Here is a 20,628-nt window from a genome sequence, read left to right as displayed (position 1 = left end):
TATAAACTTTGGTTTATGGCTCCAAACCTCAATCTATCTTAATAGAGTTGTGTTAACTTCTGCCTCTTCGCTGTTCATTCATGCTCCCCACATTGACACACACCAATACCTTTAGGCACTACAGTACAGAAAACCATCTAAAATATAAGGTGCTGCTGTGGTTGTGTCTGTATAAGAGAAGAAATACTTTGAATTAAAAAGGAAAAATCAAATCTTTCCTTCTGCTGAGGTGTCTCTGATTTCTGGGACCAGATTTCAGTGGCTCATCTTTAACTTCCATGTCGCCTTTCCAAAGGGAAACTCTACAGAAGAAAAATGCCATGGTGCCCCATCACCCAGCTAAGAAACTGGCTGAATATTGTAACATGTATGACGAGAAATCCCACTTCTTTAACACTGAAGAAACACAGACTGAGCCAAGAAAAGATTTCTGTCTGTTACCCCTGGGCGGTCTCCTTAACGCACCAATCACAGAGCAGCACTTCTGTATAAATAAGAGACAGGAACCCCCACGCCAATTGTTTTTTTCCACTTCAGGCAGGGCGTTTGCTGCCATGGCTGAGATCGCGCCTGTAGCTTCTCCCGCTGTCGCTTCACCTGCGGCAAAAGCCCCCGCCAAGAAGGCGAAGAAGGCGGCAGGAGGCTCCAAAGCCAAGAAGCCCGCGGGTCCCAGTGTGACCGAGCTGATCACTCAGGCTGTCTCCGCTTCGCAGGATCGCAAGGGGCTGTCCCTGGCCGCCCTGAAGAAGGCGCTGGCAGCCGGCGGCTACGATGTGGAGAAGAGCAACAGCCGCATCAAGCTGGGGCTCAAGAGCCTGGTGAACAAGGGAATCTTGGTGCAGACCAAAGGTACCGGCGCTTCCGGTTCCTTCAAGCTGGGCAAAAAACCGGGCGAAACCAAAGCGCCCAAGAAAGCGGCGGCGGCCAAGCCCAAGAAGCCCGTAGCCAAGAAGCCCAAGCTCCCAACAGCTGTGAAGAAAAGCCCCAAGAAAGCCAAGAAGCCGGCAGCCGGCACAGCCAAAAAGGCAGCAGCTAAAAGCCCGAAAAAAGCCAAGCCTGTTAAGGCCAAGAAAGTAGTGAAGAGCCCTGCTAAGGCTAAGGCGATGAAGCCCAAGGTTGCTAAGCCCAAGGCAACGAAGGCAAGCAAGGCAGCGCCCAAGAAGTAAAATGGCTTCAAGCAGATTCTTGTTGCGTGAATAAACCCAACGGCTCTTTTAAGAGCCACCCACCCACTCGGGAAAGGAGCTAAAACACCAAAGCAGTTATCATCCTACTGGGTTGTGCTTACCTGTTTCCCTGGTAGGGCAAGTGTTCTGTAACAGCCCCAGCCCCCAAATGCAGTACATAATCTATCGGGGGGGTGGTCCACCTTAAATTACACACTGTTCTTTTACCGGTGCTTAAACATCTAGGAAAGTGTTTAACTTGCTTTTTGTGGCAATACATTGACACCTACCTTAACACTAGCCAATTACCACAAACAACTTTCCTGAAAAAAAAAGGAAAAGAGACAGTCGTCTACCTACACACTTCCTTTTTCTGTCAGTGTCTTGGTGGTAGGGAGGAGGGGGAGATAGACTAAAAACTTTACCTAAACTGTTAATTTAGAGCATCTTGTATAACGCTAGACTAAACGAAAAGTTTCCCAGATCTATCTTTTCAGGGGAAATCTGTAAAAAAAGTTAAAAAGCTCTAATTTAGGGAAGAGTGCTGAGGGGTGAAGAGTTTTGACAACTGTGTCCATACATCATTTTACCCAGGCGGAGTGGAAAAGTGGGTTTGTTTTAGGGTTGAAGTCAAAATGATTACCCATTCGAACACGTTTACTCTGTAATCTTAAACTAAAACCACACGAAAGCCACTATTTCTGATTTTTGTTCTGCTTTTGTTTGATTCATGCATGATTTCTTGCTATACACACTCGCCCTTGTATAAGTCATTCTATCCCTCCCCCCTAGGCTGTGCTTTGATTTTTTTAACCAATGCTAAAAAAAACCTAAACAAAAAACAACAGAAAAACCCTGTCATTCTGTAGCCTGTCATTGAAATACTTTCACTCTGATACTTTAGAAAAGCCTAGTCCAAGGGTTTCTTAGAAACGCATCAATTAAAATGACTGAAATAATTAAGATCTATATCAATATAAAGGAACAGGGTTTCTCCCTAAATATAAGTACATCTGTCACTTAATTCCTATAGAATATTCCAAAATATACATCTTCACACAAAAATGATTTTTTTTCACTGTATCCAGTGTAAGGACAGACTGCTCATGATAAAAGTCACCCGGCCAATAATAAAGAAAAATTACTAAACCAGGTATTGAATCAGTATCTGGTATCAGCCTCGGCCATGGTATTAGGAATAGAATCCACCGCAGACAAACGGAACAAAAGTTTCTTGTTAATGTTTCATTGTGGAGGCAATTAAGTTCAGGGACTTGGAACAGCTGACTCAAGATCAATTCGGTAGCTTATAGAATGTGCTGTGGCCCTAGTCTCCTTAACAGCAGAAAGGAAAAACACCCACTTTCCTCTCTTTTAATTTCCGTATTATGTGAAACGAGAGAAATTACAGGCTTTGATGTGTAGTTATTCATACTAACACGAAACGCGTCAAAAGAGAACATGCAAATTAAATAAATATTAAAACACCCCTCCCCAAGTTGATCTCCCTCGATAATCGAGCCCCCCGCCCCCCCCCCCTTTTTTTTGAAGTATAAGTGACTCTGAAAAGAGCCTTTGGGGTAACTTTTCCGTGACCAACTCTGCCTTCAGCGCTGGGTTTACTTGGCCTTGTGGCTCTCGGTCTTCTTGGGTAGCAGCACGGCCTGGATGTTGGGCAGGACGCCACCCTGCGCGATCGTCACTTTGCCCAGCGGCTTGTTGAGCTCCTCGTCGTTGCGGATGGCCAGCTGCAGGTGGCGGGGGATGATGCGCGTCTTCTTGTTGTCCCGCGCCGCGTTGTCCGCCAGCTCCAGGATCTCGGCCGTCAGGTACTCCAGCACGGCCGCCAGGTAGACCGGGGCTCCAGCCCCTACCCGCTCGGCATAATTACCCTTCCGGAGCAAACTATGCACTCGGCCCACCGGGAATTGCAGCCCGGCCCGCGAGGAGCGAGACTTGGCCTTGGCCCGCGCCTTCCCGCCCTGCTTGCCGCGGCCCGACATGACAATTCAGACTATCGCCGACTCCCCGGTGCCAAAGAAAACAACATAATCCATCGATTTTTCGCCTTTCAAACAGCTATTGAGCGATTGGTGACAAGATGAGACGTTCACTGCCACCGCAGCCAATGGAGAGGCGAATCCAACCCCTGACCAATGGCAAGGGACGCCATGTAGCAATGAGGTCTCTTGTTTCTCGCGTCCAGTAAAAACCGACTAAACGGAATCCGCTTATTTGCATAGGGACCCTACAAATAGAGGGCTGGGGCTCATAACTGTCACTTTTTCAGATAGTCTGGAGAAGAGCTTTAGAGCCTGTTAGGATGCCTGAGCCCGCCAAGTCCGCTCCCGCCCCCAAGAAGGGCTCCAAGAAAGCTGTAACTAAGACCCAGAAGAAAGGGGATAAGAAGCGGAAGAGAACCAGGAAAGAGAGCTACTCCATCTATGTGTACAAGGTGCTGAAGCAGGTGCACCCGGACACCGGCATCTCGTCCAAAGCCATGGGCATCATGAACTCCTTCGTCAACGACATCTTCGAGCGCATCGCCGGGGAGGCGTCCCGCCTGGCGCACTACAACAAGCGCTCGACCATCACGTCCCGGGAGATCCAGACCGCCGTGCGCCTGCTGCTGCCCGGGGAGCTGGCCAAGCACGCCGTGTCCGAGGGCACCAAGGCTGTCACCAAGTACACCAGCTCCAAGTAAACGGGTTCCTTGCATCGTTTCACCCAAAGGCTCTTTTAAGAGCCACCCACTTTGTCCTTTAAAGAGCTGTATTAGCTGTTTTCACTTTTCAACTCTCCCACATAGGCTGGGGTTGGGGAGGGGCCGGGAGTTCCTTCGGTTTCTAACGGCTGTCATAACCCCGTGATTTTAAACTTTTTGTCATTCTACTCTCCCCTCCCCCTTCCAAGTCTCGCTTTTCTCCGAAAGGTTAGGATTTCCATCCAGTCTCCCCCCAACCCCACATCCTTTTGACAGCGGTACCAATTCACTTGTGATTTTTAAAAATTAGAGATGGCAACAAAACACTTATTTCACCCTATGGTGTTATGGAAACCTCCAAGAAAATGTTCCAGCACCTTTGAGTGGGGATTGAGCGGCTCTGAAAAGAGCCTTTGGGTTAATGAACTGTTTCCTAGCGATCGAGACGGGAGGCGCTGCAGTCCCTCAGGCCCTCTCGCCGCGGATACGGCGGGCCAGCTGGATGTCCTTGGGCATGATGGTGACGCGCTTGGCGTGGATGGCGCACAGGTTGGTGTCCTCGAAGAGCCCCACCAGGTAGGCCTCGCTGGCCTCCTGCAGCGCCATGACGGCCGAGCTCTGGAAGCGCAGGTCCGTCTTGAAGTCCTGCGCGATCTCGCGCACCAGGCGCTGGAAGGGCAGCTTGCGGATCAGCAGCTCCGTCGACTTCTGGTAGCGCCGGATCTCGCGCAGCGCCACGGTGCCGGGCCGGTAGCGGTGCGGCTTCTTCACGCCGCCCGTGGCGGGCGCGCTCTTGCGGGCCGCCTTGGTCGCCAGCTGCTTGCGGGGCGCTTTGCCACCGGTCGACTTGCGCGCAGTCTGCTTCGTGCGGGCCATGCTTGTGGAAAGATTGGTGCGAGCTAAGGAGAGACCAGAACTCAGCGGCAAAAACAGAAAAGAATGAAGAGAGTGTGTACCGGCTGTATTTATAGCCGCCTTTCCTCTCCGATTGGCTGGTTGGGAAAGCCTGAATACTATTGGATAGTTTGAAATGTCCTCGCTAGGCACACAGCAAAAGCCATCCAAGTGGCCACTTTCCCGCTCTTTGGTGTTTTGCTGTTTTTTTTGAACCGGGAAGCACAAGATCGCGCTCTGAACATGATCATCTTTAGACCATATTTTTTTCGCGCGGTTCCCTTGCACCTATATTCCTACTCTCCCACGCAACCCACATCCATGTTAGAGATTTGCTGTTTTGCTTTTGCTATTTCAAAAGCTATCAATTCCTTCTGGACTTAATGCCCCACGTTTAAGAAATGAACAACCATAACAGGCATAAAGTCTCAGGCACAGAAGGGAGTTTCAGCTGCATCCCAGCATGAATGAGCCTGATTCCCTTCCCCCCCCCCCCCCCTTCCCTTTTGCGTTTAGTTTGCGGTTTCGCAGACGGGGGAAGGGCACACAAGCCCTTTTCTTTCCTTTTCTCAGACTGAGGGGCGTCCCTCCCTCAGAAAGGGCATCTTTATTCTTCTTTACTGCTCTTTAAAGCCTAAAGAGACGAGCGATAGTTTGAGATCTTAAACAGCCATTTTAAACTGCAGTGTCCAATATTTAACTCAGTAGGCAGATTGTTTTCCTTCATTATTCTAATACACTCTCTGTATTAGTATACGTTCATCTTTAAAACTATTTCATGTTCGTATGTCTTAACAATCTTCTTCCGGAAAGAAGCCCAGTTTTGCCAATGACAAGCGAATCCCGCACCTGCTCCTGTCCCTTTGTCGCTAAGATCTGCTTAAAAGAAAAGCCACGTCCAAACGTTACTTTTGAATAGTGTCGTTTTTGCCTTCCCTTTTAATCCCCAGTTTTGAATTTCAAGCATTTTCCCGCCGAAACAAATCTGACCAATCGGCTTTCCTGACACATCAGTTTCTTCCTCCCCAGTGTTCACCGCCTTTCCCAGTCTGGGCGGTGGGAGAGCGGAGCGAGAGGAGCCGGGCGCTGAAACGCCTCCGGAGGGGGAACCGCTGGGCCCTTTAATCATAACTCGTCATATAAGGAGCGTGCCCGTTTCTTTCGTCTTCCAGCAATTAAAATAATGCATATGGAAATAGCATCCTTTTTATTATTGCTTATTTTTGCTCTTTGCTTCATATACATAGCGGGAATACATTTGTGTTACCCTTTAGCCCTTCCTCAGTCCAGAGCAAGGGGCTTCCTAATCCTTTACTGCCCTCTGGTGGATATTAGTATTCGTAGCTGCAGACTTGTTGACAGATACCATGTCAGTGTTTGCTGTGACATACTAGAGAAAGTCTTCCTGAATATATAAAGCAGGGGTGGCCCAATTGCAGCACATGTGAGGCACAGGCAACCTCTTTGTGTGGCATGCAGCAGATGAGGGAGGGAGCAGAAAGCAGAAGAAAGAGATGGTAGAGAGATGGATGAGTAGCTACAGTTTTGGGATTGGGCTGTGACTAGGAATTCCTGCTCCAGATCTTTAAGGTGTTCATTCCAGTTGGTGGGACCAGAGCAGATCTGGCTGTCAGGTAGAGCTTGGCCCATATACACCCCAGGGAACTATGCACACAAAAATTAAAAATCATTCACAGAAAAACTCAGCATTAATTACTTTTTTTTTTTTTTTTTACAAATTAAACTAAATATAATACAATTTGAAACTTTTAGAAATATATGCAGGTACTTTGTATGGATGTGGGTGTGTGTATGGGAGGGATTTGGGAAGGTGTGGGGGAGGGTGGGTGTGTATGGTGGGGTTTGTCAGGAAAGTGGGTATGGGAGTATGTGGGGGTTGTGTGTGGATATGGGGTGTCTGGGGGAGTTGTGAAGGGTGTGGGCCCCCCCATGACATCCCCCCCTCACCATGATGCACAGTCCCCACCGCTGGCAGCTCAGCACCAGCAGCGGTGGGCCTTCAGGGTGCTCATGGCCTCAACAGGCAGAGCCCCCGGCTGCATGCACCTCTGGCTGAGTCCCAGGGCCTGCACATACTAGCACGGAGTCAGCTTAGTCGGCTGGCACACACCTTAACACCAGACTAGGCTGGCTCCATGCCAGCACGTGGGGCTCGTGGCACTGCAGGAGGGAGCCGAATGCCATCGGGTTGGGGAGGCTCCATGCCTCCATGTGAAGCTTCCCACTAGAGTGCTGGAAGCCCCACATGGAGGTACAGAGCTAGTCAGCCCAGCCTGATGGCACGTGGCCCATAGCCACCCACAAACCCCACAACTATCCACACACACCCTCACAAACCTCATGCCCCCCCTCCTCCTGCAGGCAGGAGCTCCCCTTCCCACTTAGCCCGCAGTCCAGCCCCCTGGCTCTGTGCCTCCAGGTCATGGACGTGGAGGCACAGAGTCCCTCACAGTTAAATTATGCAAAATTATGCAATTATGCACAGTCATGCCTTTTATGCACAAAATTGCGCAGGCTCATAATTGCATAATTCCCCAGGGTTTAGCTATAGATAATGGATATAGTGGTAAGCTTAGGGTGAATGCTGGTAATGTGATGGTCAGGTGGTTTCCAACACAACGTTGTGGTGACGTGCCTATTGCACACTTTCATGGTGGTGTCTAGGAAATCAATTTGCTACATGAAGTATTCTAGAGTTAGGTTGATAGAGAAGTTCTTAAAGTCTTGGTGACATTTCTTTAGAGTTTCCTTTGCATGTGTCCATACTATGAAGATACCATTGAAGCACCTGAGGTATGCCAAAGGGGTGGGGGGCAGCTGTGGAGGAAACTAACTTTGATGTCCATCATAAATATGTTGGCATATTGGGTGGCCATACATGTGCCCATGGCAGTGCCATTCATTTGTAGGTACAGGGAGTCCACAAACTTGAAACAGTTGTACACAAAGGCAGAGCAAGTGAGTGTAATGGAACAAGGAGGAATCAGAACTCATGGTAGAGGTAATATTTTTTATTAGACCACCTATCTATTTACAAAAAAATAGTCTTTATTTGTAAACTTTTGGGCACACACACCCTTCCTCAGGCATAGAAGAATGCAAAAGTTATGGAAACAGAAGCAATTTTCTCATTAGTCTTAGGGTGCTCTGGTGTTCTCTTGAGCCTGGCAGTGCCAAATGACTGATCAGCTGTGGCCCCACATTTAATTTAAGGTGCAATGGGAACCAGTCACAAAATTATTACACACAACATATTGTTCTGTAATAACTTTGTGGATTATTCACCGTTTTATTGCACCATTAATTGTACAAACAAGTAGCTGGGTTACTACTAACAACATGATTAACTGGTTAATCATATCTCAAGAGTAATGCCTGCCAGGGTTCTTACTGGTTCCTTGAACCTTTTCAGAACAACAGATTAACAGAGCCATAAAACCAGAATAACACAGCCATAAAACCATAGAACTTAAATACCTCAGGGGTCATCTAGTCCAACTACACACGCAGATACAGGGTTTGCTATTTCTAAATCATTCCAGACAGGTGCTGTCACCTCATATCCTGCTCTCTGTGATAAGAGAAAATATTTTTTTCCCCGTCTTTTTAGGGAACCTGTATGCAGAACACCACTTAAATTTAAATTTCCTAAAACCTGTTTAGGAACAGTTAAAGTAAAATTATCTTAAAGCTCAGCAATTTGGGAAAACCACAGTTAAGGTCATGTTTCCAACACCTATTCCCACCTTGCCCCTTTGAGGATGATAATAGTCAAAGGGACAAAAGTGAACCTCGCCTATTCCCAGTAACATCTGTTACTTTCTGTGTTATGACCTACACAATGATACAAAGTCATTTCATTTCATATACTCTGAGTGCCCCTCACTGTGATCATATGATAAAGGAATTAATTTTTTTAAAAATATCCAGGTTTTTTAGTGAACTCTGATGAGATGTGTATCTGTCAGAAGGGAATCAGGGATCCTTGATTTCTTGGTTATGTGATGCAGGAGGGCCAATTAGATTATTCTAGTGCTTACAAGCTTCTCTGGTCTGCATTTAAAAAATATTGGGAGTTTTAGGGAAGCTAAAATAGCTATTTTTGCCACCAAAAGTGGATGCTGCACTAAGAATATAAAGAAATTGCAGAATATAAGGGAGCTTCCATTCTTTCTGAAGTCTGATCAGCAGCAATAGAAGTTTGCCTGTACAATGATAATACCAAAGACTCCTAGGTGAGGCAAGTTTTATGCCAGCAAGAGTCAGCAACCACTTAAACCAACTTCGCAATCAGAGCATGCTGTCACAAGCCTAGGTTCTGTTCAGCACCTCATACCCAATATACAGTCCTTCAGCTACTGACATCCGGATCAGAGCAGTTATCCTTATCAGTAGTGAGTAGACATTTAAACCTCTAGCTGAGTCCCACTCAGACATTATTTTTGTATATTTGTTTTTCCCCCAGGGTTATTTTCCCAACTTGTGGCATTTTAGTGCCAGCAAGGGCTTTGGGTCATCCTAGTCCCTAATAAAACCAATCCAGTCATTAATAAGGACCCCCACCCCCGCTGCCATTTTCCCCCCAAAGCATTGCCATTGTACTATATGGGAGTCATCATTAGGCCTGTAAGAATAAGGAACTATTCGATTCAGGTTCGGATACGGCCGATTTGGACACCAGCGATTTGATTCGGAGCTCCAAATCAGTTTCCCGCTTTGATTCAGCTGAATCGGCTCTGAAGCATCAGAGTTGATTCAGAGATTCAGCCATAGAGTATAATGGGAAATCAATGAAATATCTATAACTTTATTGTTTTTTGTCTGAATTGGATGGGCTGGTAGCCTATGCTGAGAGAATGAAGCCTGCCAAGTTTCAAGGAGATAGATGCAGGGATTTGGGGGAAACTGCACCCCAAATTCTTGAAAGCAAAACTCATGTCACATGTATGTGTTACACCACAGTGGGGTGAAACCTGCAGGAATGGTAGCCCCTGCTGAAGCCACAAAACCTGCCAAGTTTCAAGGAGATAGGTGCAGGGGCTTGGGGGAAACTGCACCTCAAGCTGCTGACAGGCAAAACTCGTGGCATAGATGACCCTGTGTGTTAAGGCATAGCAGGGTGAGAACTGCAGGGGTGGTGGCCCCTGCTGAGGCCACAAAGCCTGCCAAGTTTCAAGGTGATAGGTGCAGCGGTTTGGGGGAAACTGCACCTCAAGCTGCTGACAGGCAAAACTCGTGACACGGGTGCTTGTGCAACTGTGTTTGTCTTGGGGCAAGGGGGCATGAAATCTACTGCAGGCCTGGGTGCTAGGCTCTGCCAGGCCACGAAGCCTGCCAGCTGTCAAAGAGAGAGGTGCAGGGGGAGTCTGACTTCTGGGGGGCGTGCACCTCTGGCTGCTAACAGGCAAAACTCATGATGTGGGTGAGTGACACTGTGTGTGTGTTAAGGTGCACCCTTCCTGGTGCTGGGGCCTCTGCACAACACGGCAGTGTGCCCCAGTGAGATCTCCTCCTCCTCTACAGCCTCAGGTCTGGTCCACCACTTTACATGACAAGAAGTAAAATAACTTAGTGACTGACTGAGGTAGCACCAGCAGCATCTCAGCTAGCCAAACTGTCAGAGAGCCCTTCTTTCCTCTCAGGTAGGAGTTGCTTCTTCTCTAAAATGTCTGTTAAGGTGTGCTGTCACTGTGCAACTGTGTGTGTGTGTGTGTGTACTTGTGTTCAAGTACACACAACACAAAAGGAGTTCCTGACGCTGGGGCCTCTGCAGAACACGGCAGTGTGCTCCAGTAAGGGCTTCTCCACCCCTACAGCCTCATGCCCAGTCCACCACTTTACATGAGAACAGGTAAAATAACTGAGCTGGCTCAACACCAGTAGTATCAGCAGCAGCATCAAAGGTACCCAAACAGAACTGTCACAGAGCCTTCCTTTTTATAAAGGAATTGACAGCAAGAAGTAAAGATATTGTGTTGTGTTGGATATATGATGTTACTTATGGTGTGTGATGACTTATCTTGTGTTTTTATGTCTATATGTTTATTATGAAAAAAAAGGAGTACTTAAAAAATGTAGCTTAGGAAGCTTTAGGGTTGAAAAACCCTTTGTCAGGCTGAAGAAGTACCTGCAGTTGGTCCTGGATGGAAGGAATAGTAAAGAAGCCAGAGGCTGGCCTGGCTCACAATGCAGGCAAGAAAGCCAGTCAGTGAAAATGGAAATAGAGGTGTCAGGAGGTGAGGGACAGGCTGGGGTGGGGGCAGGGGGGTAAAGGGGGATGTAGCAGCCCAGGTAAAAGTGCAGAGGTACCTGGGGAGTCAGATGTCCGGTAGGTTGAAGTGTGCCAGAATTCCACTGTCTAATCTATATTGAGTCCACGAGTTTCGGTAGCTACCTACGAAGCTGATGAAGTGCAGTTCACAGGCCCAGCTCTGAAAAGTGGGTTGTACATTCAAACAAACACCTAACCTCATCACCAGAACTGAAGCCAACTTCCTACAGCTCAAAACACAAAACCTGCCAACTACCTCCAGTACCCCCACAAACTGCACACCAGAATCTATCGAAGACAACAATAACCAATTACCTGTGGGGGCACATTCCTCACCAAAAAAACACTCTGCCTCCAGTCTCTCAGGCCTGATCCTGAGAGGGAACAAATTACAATGCAAATCACTTTTCAGAGCAAGGTCTATGAAGTGCACTTCATCAGCCTCCTAGGTAGTAGGTACAGAAACTCATGGACTCAATATACACAGTGGAGTTCTGGCACACTGTGACTGGCTGGACATCTGACACCCCAGGCACCTCTGCACTTTTACCTGGGCTCCTACATCCCCCTTTCACCCCTACCCCCCACCCCAGCCAGTCCCTCACCCCCTGACGCCTCCATTTCCATTTTCACTGACTGGCTTTCTTGCCTGCATTGCGGGCCAGGCCAGCCTCTGGCTCCTTTACTATTCCTTCCATCCAGGACCAACTGCAGGTACTTCCTCAGCCTGACAAAGGGGTTTTCAATGCAAAAGCTGGCATCCCGAGCAGCTAAGCTGAGCTCACCGGGAGCCTCACAACTGCACTGCAACCAGCAAGCATCAGGCCTGTCAAAGATGTGACAGATCTGGGCGTTCCCCAGCCAGGACTGTGTGCGTGCATGCATTAGCTGGAGGTTATGGTGCCTCCTACCCGCCTTTCACCAGGGGATGTTTGGTCCTGGCATTCACGAGGCTGCCAGGCCAGCAGCAGTCTCACCAGGCCTCCCTACCCTGGCAGGGTGCAGTTTTAGTGGTCATGCCTAGGACCTGGGGCCTTCTCCTTCCCCATAGCCCCAATCTCATACCTCCAAGTTCATCCTGGCAGGGGAATGAGCTAAGGACGTATATGTTCTTCCCCTGCTGGCTGATGATGCAGTTAGTGCCCCCTCCAGCTGAGAGTGGGGCATTACTTGGCTTTTAAAAAAATCAAAAAAGGAAATTGGTGCAGATGGAGCGAGGAGGGTGGCACTCAGTCCATCTGCAGGTGGAGCTTGGGGCACCTCAGTAGCAGGAGGTTCACCTTCTAGAACACCAGCTGCTCCACCAACATAGGATCCAAGCAGGTGTGGTGGGGGGTCACAACATCCCCAGCAATGCTGAACACCCTCTTGCTTTGAACACTGGTTGGTGGACAGGATAGGTGATGCTGGGCAACTGTGGCTAGATCCTGCCACATCTGGCTGCGGCTTACCCAGTAGGCCAAGGGGTTGCAGTCCAGGGGCTCCACACCCTCAGTGACATAGGTAGCCACCGAAGACTCAGCGCTACCTGCCCAAGGCTGGGATCTGTTGCGTATGGACCCCAGCATTGAAGCCATGCCCATGGCCCACATTGGCAGTGGCTGGTGTGGAGGAGACTGGCTGATGCTAGTGCTGGGAGTGCTGTCACCGGGAAGTGGATCCCCCTCTTCCACATCTCCTTGCCTCTGCACTTCGGCCTTCCTTACTTTGTTGGCCAGCACCTGAGTCCAGTGATCGAGGGTTTTCGTGCTGCCAGTGCACATGCTTCCCTTCACCCTCAGGTCGCACGTGCCCACCATCATGTGACCCGTACTGGACTGCAAGGGATCCAGCCATCTCCTGATGCCCTCCTTCAGCCTCCTCACCAGTGCCTACATGTCTGGTGACAGCCACTTGCCCCAGCCGGGAACACTGACCCCCTGGAACTTCTCCATTTGGTTCTCCAGTTCCCTCACTAGGTGGATCACCTGGCTGAGAAGGGGATCACCAGCGCTAAGGCCTTGAGGAAGGGTCTCGGTGGCCTGTTCAGGGGGCCACTGATCCTGATCTCCAAATAAGGCCATCTCATGGATGGCCTTCTGTTGCTCCACCAGCCTTTTGAGCATCAGGTATGTGGAGTTCCACTGAGTCTCCATATCCTGCATGATTTTGTGCTGTGGGATGCTCAGCTCTTTCTGTTTCTCCTGCAGTATCTTGCCCCCCTTGATGCTGTGGTGGAAGTAGCCCACCACCTTCCTGCATTTCAAATCACTTGGCTTGTAGCAGTAGTGGTGGTGGCGCTGATGTAATCTTTTTATGTAATCTTTTTTATGGTATATCTAGCTTTTGCAAACTATATCTAACTGAATACTTAAGGCAACTTACTGGTGCTGGGAGGGGTGTGCTATGTGTGTGTTAAGAGATGCTTGCAGAGCACAGCGTGTGGGATGCGGAGGATTCCTGGAATGCCTCCCTAACACCAGCAGGATAATGTCTCCCTGACACCTATAAGATAGCAAGAAGTTCAGAAAAAGGTCTCATTATAATGCTAAAAATCACACCCCTGGGCAGAGCAAAAGTATGTTAATGAAACATAGATGTACGCAAATGAATTACATGGCTAAAACATAGGTATAGAGACATGCTCAGTAGAGAATGTCTTATGTCAGTGGCTTGTAACCAATCATTGAGCGATACACTTGCAAACATATGTATAAAAGGTACCCAAAGGTAGAAACCAGTGGTGCTTGCTTTGCAAACGATTGCCAAGCACCCCTCTCTGTGCAGACTTGAAACAGTAAAGATTAAGTTGGATCCTCCACTCCTGTGTGTTTATTGGCAAAAGCACACCGGGCATGAACTCACACTGTCCTTTGGAGACAACAGCGCCATCACCAGCAGCCCTGTCCCCCTCCAAGGCATCCCTCACTATGAGGTGCAGCCTCTGTGCCACACAGCGGATGCCAACAAAGTTGGCATCACGGACAGCCTTCACCATATTGGCCCCATTGCCGGTGACCATGAACTCGCGGGTGAGCTCGGGCTGCCCAACAAGCCACCTCTGAACCATGCAGTTCATGGCCCCCATGATCTCCCTTGCCGTATGGGACTCATCCAGCACCTCGACTTGCAGATGAGCCCACTGATGGCCTGACTGAGTGTACCAGTGCCCTGTGAGGGAGAGGTAAGCGTGATTGCCACCCCGGCTGCTCCACATGTCAGAGGTGAAGTGCAAGGCTACCTGTGGCCCTGCCTTGCATAGTTCCTCCCTCAAGTACTCCCTGCATGCCTCATACAGGGAGGGTACCACCATCCTGCTAAAGGTGGTGTATGCAGGCACTTTGTAAGATGGGGCCAGAAGTGCTACGAGCTGCCTGAACCCTGGCCACTCAACTAGGGAGAAGGGCCAGCTATCCAGAGCAACTATCAGTCCAATGGTCTGGGTGATCTCGCTCGCCTTGGGAACGTGCCCCCCTTTCTGTCCACCTTTCCCCCATTGGTCCAGGGTGGCCTGCCTCTGCTTTGGAGGGAAGGGGGCTTTGGAGTGAGCAAAGGACTTCCCTTGCAAGGGCAGGGGGGTGGTGCCTCCTCAGATGCAGCAGCATCGCTGTGGTGGAGAAGTGTCTTACGTCCTTGCCACAGCTCATGTGCCTTTGGTAGTGCTGGCAGATGGCAAACCTGGGATCATCTGCCACCTCAAAATGATCCTGCACTACGCTACTCCTCTGCTTCTGGGTTGAGGGTGAGGATATTGACTTATCCCACTCCTCAGCAGGCTGAGGCTCAGCAGCAGGAGGAGCAACCTCAGCTGAGCCACTTGCCTCCACAACCTTAGCCTCCTCCGAGGTGCTGCTTTCCGGAGGAGACCTGGGTCTAGGGGAAACTTGAGGGGTGTGGAGCACAAACTCTGATTCCCCCTCAGTCCCCAGAATTGCTTGAGGCAGCATGTTCACCACCCCTGGTTCCAGCTCCAACTCCTCCTCTGGCAGTGGGAGGCTCATGCTGAGAGATGAAATTGGGGTGGAGGGGACAGTGATTCCTCTGCTGGCGCCCACTTCTGGACTGAGCAGAGGTGGTGCAGTTGCAGGAATGTCAGGTACACAGACACTGCTCCCACCTCCTGGCTTCCACTGGCAGCACTGATGTCATGGCTGCTTGGGAAGAGAATGCGTGTATGTTTGCGGTGGGGGGGACACGCAGCTGTAGCTTTCCCCCTACCCCCTCTCCCTCCCCTGCCAGAAGACCTGGCACCTGCCTTTCCAGCATGCTTCATATTAATCTTTCCTGTGCTGTAAAAGATGTGTGCGTGTGTGTGTGTGTGTCACTCCTTTTGTGTTGTGTTTTATTCCCTCTGTGTTGCGTGTGTGCACTGCACTTTTCTTTGATTGTTTGATTCAGTAATAAGTGTTAAGAGCTATGTAAAAATTGTGTCCTGTATGTCTGTCTTCTTCCCCACTGTGATGTGTTTATTTAGTATGAATTATGAATGTGAAGTGTGACTTCATTGTCTGTTTTGTCCCTCTGCATTATTCCCCCTGTGTTGCATGCATGCACTGGACTCTTCTTTGATTATTAATAACTATATATGGTATCTTCTTCTGTGATGTTCTATTAATGTGAACGTGTGACTACTACTGTACTTCTTGTTCTTCTTCTGTGTTGTAACGTGTACCTAAAATGATGTATCTCCTTCTAAGATCCTGAGTTCTTTGTTAGTCTCAGTCTGAATCTGACTTCTCTGTTGTCTTCAGTCTCTATGTAAACTATAATAATATTAATAACTAATAGCTACTATATATAATCTGACTCTCTTCTTCTCTTATGAATATCTGATTTTTCTTCTTCTCTGTGTGTATGTATATTATAAGTGTGTGTGTATTTGTGTGTGTGTGCATGTAATCTATGTGCCTCCCTGCACAGTGATGGATCATGCTGGCAGGGAAATCACAGCTTTTTTTTTCAAAGTTTGCACAAAAAAAAGAGAGCAAATATAAATTGAAATAAATGAATTGAATAGCAGTAAGAGATGCTAAGCTAAGCTAAGATAAATCCTACCCAATCCTTTCTAACAACAAAAAGGAGCAGGCAAATTCAACTGCTGACTAAAGCAAGCCAGGCAGTGCTGCCACACAGTACCTTTCTCACACTGTTCCCCAGACAGAACCAGCTTACAAAAGGCACAGCAGGTCTGCAAACAGAGGCTTTTATGCTGTTTCCATGTCCCTCTCCACAGCCACTGTAATTGGAAAGGCAGCCAGATAGAAATCCTTCTCACTGGCCACCTAGACATGTCAGCCCCCCCCCCCCCCCCCCCGCAATCATCCCCCCGCTCCCCCTCCCTCTTCTAAGTTTCTGTTTCCTCATGCAGACAGCCCTCCGGATCACCGAATATTTTCTGAATCTTTTCCGAATTGATTCGGATGCTCTGAATCAATTCAGAAAGCCCAAAGCAGCCAGCACTTTGATTCTGACACGCTGATTCAGTGTCCGAATCGTCCAAATCTTTTCCGAATCCAAACCACGGTCTGAAGCTTCGCACAGCCCTAGTCGTCATATTTTCAAAAAGCTTCTCGGGGGCCCACATCCACACTAGACTCAATTGATCTCTTTTTCTAGTCAGGACCCACCAACATGTATACATCCCTGAGGGAGTGCCCAGTCCGATAAACAGGCTTAATTTGTGATTGGGAAAACAGAGCCCTCCTGCCATCCTAATATACACACACTAACACTACTGTATCACTGACAGGTAAACCACTGGCCATTGAAAATTAAAAGCTCTCTCCTATAAGGAAAAAAAAACCCTTCTATGCTGTGACTTTCAATACCCTTCTGTGCTAGCTATTTTGGGATAAAGGTGAAATAGTGATAAAGTCAATTTAGTGGACTATGTGGAGTGCTTCCTCTGTTACTGTCCTTCAATGAAATCTTTGAGGAGTTGAAGCTCAAGTTGTTCATTAGTTCCTCCTGGCCTGCTGGGCTTAAAATTCAGGAAGGATGACATAACAAAGAGGACAGATGCAAAGTGTGGCCCTCTACCACAGAACTCATCAGGTGGGCAGGTGGGAGGGTGTCCATCCTTAACAATAATAAAAGAAACAAATGGAGAAGAAGACATAATAAATGAATCATAGAATCATTGAAAAATTAAGGTTGGAAGGGACCTCAGGAGGTCATCTAGGCCAACCCCCCTGCACAAAGCAGGACCAGCCCCAACTAGATCATTCCAGCCAGAATGAATGATCTGTCTGTATTCTCCTGAAAGCACTCACAGACCTGATAGTCTATCCTTGACCCTGGGGACAATGCAAAACAGCCTGAAGGAAGTACACAGTGGGCACATCTACATGTGCTGCTATGGAGCCGTTTTTACTGTGCAGTCATTTAGTACTTCCTTTTAGAAGTAGTAAAAGATGGCGCAGTGCCAGCCTGTACTGCACCATGCGTGCTGCACATGGTTACTTCTAGGGACTATGTCACTGTAGTAACACACTACAGTGGAAAGTGTCACTACAGCGACATAGCTGCAGCATCACGATTTTTGCCTGCAAACGCTACGTTGCCATAGCGCATTGCTATGGAGACATAGTGTCACGTATAAATGCACTCTGTGGGCACATGTGGTAAGAAACACAGACAGGAGGCAGTGAATTAGAAAAACAAATGCTGCAGTAAAAGAAGCACAAATGGGAAGAGAGAGCAGATGGTAAGAGTATGTGTTTTGGAAAGGGAGACTGCAGAGTGGGAGCGGGACTTTGAATTATTGTTCACAGTGGTGCTCAACACACGTGAGCACTAAGACCCAAGCACCCATGGGCACTTCTAGGATTTTGAAAGGGGAGTGCACATGGTGAGGTGCATCACTACATAAAACAAATTTTCTCTAGGTAAAAAGAGACCAACAGTATTTACTAAAATGCTAGGGGCATTCAGTTTAAGACTCATGCTAAAACAAATAAAATGTTATTGGAATTAAAAAAGCAGTCTGTGAAATAGGAGCTACATTATCAGGAGCAGCTAATGGACAGCAGGGTTGCAAAAAAAGGCTAGCTTTGTTAGTGGAACATCAATATCGTTAAAAAGGAGAGAGGGTCATTAGCACCTGTGGAATAAAGAAGGAATCAGGTAGATTTCACTGAGCCATGAAGTCAGATGACTCACTCTCTGCTGCCTGAATAGAAATTTTGCTGTCACTGCCAGACAGTTGGTTATACACTTTGGGTAGAGCAGGAATCACAGCAGGGTGAAACTGAACCTATGCACCCTCCCTGGATCTGCCCCTGCAGGCATTGCCAGGAATAGGGTCTCATTCCTGTGTATGCACATGCACACTAGGTTGCTCTGCAGGCCCAAATCACACTACTCCGAGTACTCAACAGTCCACTTCAGGAGATGCAGAAGATCATAAACCTGGGAGGAGCAATCCCTTCTCACCCCATGCCTGTACCTTCTTGCATCTCTCAGGCAAGAAGAGGCAGGAGAGAAAAAGAAAATCACTACCTGCATCTTAACTTTACATTTTCTATTAGCTGCTGTTCAATGCATTTCCCTCTATTTGTTCTATTTGTATTTGTTTGATTCAAATTGGTTTAATTAGTTCTTTGACTATTGGTTTTAATTTATTTTCTGTTATTCAATCCTCATATTGTCGCAACTGTTTATACACACACACACACATATATAATATATAATATAGAGAGAGAGATTCTTTGCTGCTGGCCTATCACCCCACAGCCATGTCAAGTTATTCCTGTTTTCAAGGTCAATTAAATTGTTGTTGAAGTTGTTACCCTCCCTCTGCATCCTACACACCCTAATTGCAAGGTTCATCCTTGAAAAAAAGATGTTACTGAAGCATGAAAGTGCACTCCACCTGGTTTGCTACATTGACACATCATTATTCCAACAGAACTAACACAAAAAGCCAAATTAAATCAACAATGCAATATGGCAAGCAAAGCATCCACTTCCCTCTGACTAAAATCCATTAAATTCATTAGATTTTTTTTGTAAAGCCCCCATGGACATTGGCAGCTATTTCACCTATGAGGCTCAGAAAATGATTACAAAAGGCCATACCAAATCTTGCTATCTGTTGGCAATGTGCAAGATAACACATTGGTTAGTAGGTGATTACTCATTCAGACCATCCTATATGGTATGACTACAAGTACATATATTATGCCTAATTTCCCTGTCTGTCCTTTACCCATGACCCATACTGCTCATCAGGATGCTTTTGGTTATGGGAATTGACTAGAGGCCATCAATGTCTGGATTCCATTCCATGTGCAACATCTGTGAAACTAGAGGCTGATATTTTCACAGAGCACAGTAGGCCACAGTAATAAATGCAATGTTTTGTATGTTGACACACAAATGATATAGGCGTAGCAGTGTCTTGCCCTCTAAGTGCAAACTCCAACATTCTGAAACTGCTTGGAGTATAATTTATACATTTTGTCTGACACTATGTTCTTCTGGTACAGCTTCATATGCTACAGTAGCAGAAAATAAGCTGTGTCCCCCAAAATAGAGAGAGAGCACCCACATCCCATTCATGATTCTGTCATTAAGGCAGAAAATACCTCAGTGGCTGCATTTACACACTCATTAATGCACAGTGGTTACTGTGCATTTGATTTAGTACTTGTATAAGTAGCTGCACAGTAGCGCACAGTGCACAGCTTTTTAGTGACGCTACTGTGCGGTAACCTAATAATACTGCGCAGTAGCGTATTAGCACTGTTTATTTTGTGATGCCCTACTGAGCAACTACGCAGTATTATTAAGCTACTGAACAGTTAGCATCTCATGCAGACACTCCCATTTTGTCCAAGAACCCCAGTGCCATAACAAGTTAGTGCTTCTTATATTTGTCCACCAGGTATTATAGAACCAGAGAGTAGTACCCCTTGTAGTTATCATACTCACTTGTTCAAGGAACAGACAATGTGCACATGTATGCCCATCAGTTCCTCCAGATGGAAACATATCCAGTTGGAAATGCCAGCTGGAAACATGTTTGATTCCCACAAGCCACAGGTAAACACATTTCATAATAGCATTGCAAACATCCAGCACTACCAATTGTTTGCCAACATACAACTGGTTAGCCATGGACCAGTAATAGTCTGGTGTAGTCAATTTCCAGACAGTGATCTTAGCCTGTTTCTGCATCTGTATGGGCTCCTTTGCACTTCTTCCCTCATGTAATTGGGTTGGGACAAGATCCTTGCCCAGATCCTTGAATGTCTGCTTCCTCATACCAAAGTCCTGAGTTATGGTTCATCATCCAGTGACTGCAAAATATGATCCCACCACTCAACATTCTTCTGCTCCAGAAATGCCACCATATGCTTGGGATTAGATTGGAGATGGCATCTTGCAGAAGTCAATCACATTTGCTTTGTATTCTTCCAAATACATTCAGTTGCGAGACAACCCTAGCCCAGATCCTGGGACACTACTCTGCTATAAGCATATTTAATTGAACAATTTCCCCAGTGGCAGCAATGCCTTCCACCTATCAAAGTCACACATGAAGTTCAGCTGCAGTAACTTCTATTTAGGGCGTACCTAAGTGCCATTTT

The 20,628-nt window shown here is 47.4% G+C and overlaps 4 protein-coding genes across 4 annotated transcripts; 2 read left to right on the top strand and 2 right to left on the bottom strand.

Moving 5' to 3' along the window:
* The first annotated feature begins 537 nt into the window (after positions 1 to 537).
* LOC102564514 (histone H1) lies at positions 538 to 1,183 on the top strand. The gene has a single exon (XM_059726280.1). The coding sequence runs from the start codon at positions 555 to 557 to the stop codon at positions 1,164 to 1,166; it is 612 nt and encodes a 203-aa protein (XP_059582263.1). The 5' UTR covers positions 538 to 554; the 3' UTR covers positions 1,167 to 1,183.
* Positions 1,184 to 1,805: 622 nt separating this feature from the next.
* On the bottom strand, positions 1,806 to 3,499 carry LOC102564287 (histone H2A type 2-C). Its single transcript, XM_059726285.1, has one exon. The coding sequence runs from the start codon at positions 3,167 to 3,169 to the stop codon at positions 2,786 to 2,788; it is 384 nt and encodes a 127-aa protein (XP_059582268.1). The 5' UTR covers positions 3,170 to 3,499; the 3' UTR covers positions 1,806 to 2,785.
* On the top strand, positions 3,473 to 3,915 carry LOC102564062 (histone H2B 8). Its single transcript, XM_006269498.4, has one exon. The coding sequence runs from the start codon at positions 3,490 to 3,492 to the stop codon at positions 3,868 to 3,870; it is 381 nt and encodes a 126-aa protein (XP_006269560.1). The 5' UTR covers positions 3,473 to 3,489; the 3' UTR covers positions 3,871 to 3,915.
* Positions 3,916 to 4,260: 345 nt separating this feature from the next.
* On the bottom strand, positions 4,261 to 4,816 carry LOC132250098 (histone H3). Its single transcript, XM_059726289.1, has one exon. It carries the CDS (start codon positions 4,744 to 4,746, stop codon positions 4,336 to 4,338), a length of 411 nt encoding a protein of 136 aa, XP_059582272.1. The 5' UTR covers positions 4,747 to 4,816; the 3' UTR covers positions 4,261 to 4,335.
* Between the last annotated feature and the right edge of the window lie 15,812 nt (positions 4,817 to 20,628).

Source organism: Alligator mississippiensis, chromosome 4, assembly GCF_030867095.1.
Source record: "Alligator mississippiensis isolate rAllMis1 chromosome 4, rAllMis1, whole genome shotgun sequence".
NCBI lineage: Eukaryota > Metazoa > Chordata > Crocodylia > Alligatoridae > Alligator > Alligator mississippiensis.
This window is presented reverse-complemented; position numbering and strand designations above follow the sequence as displayed.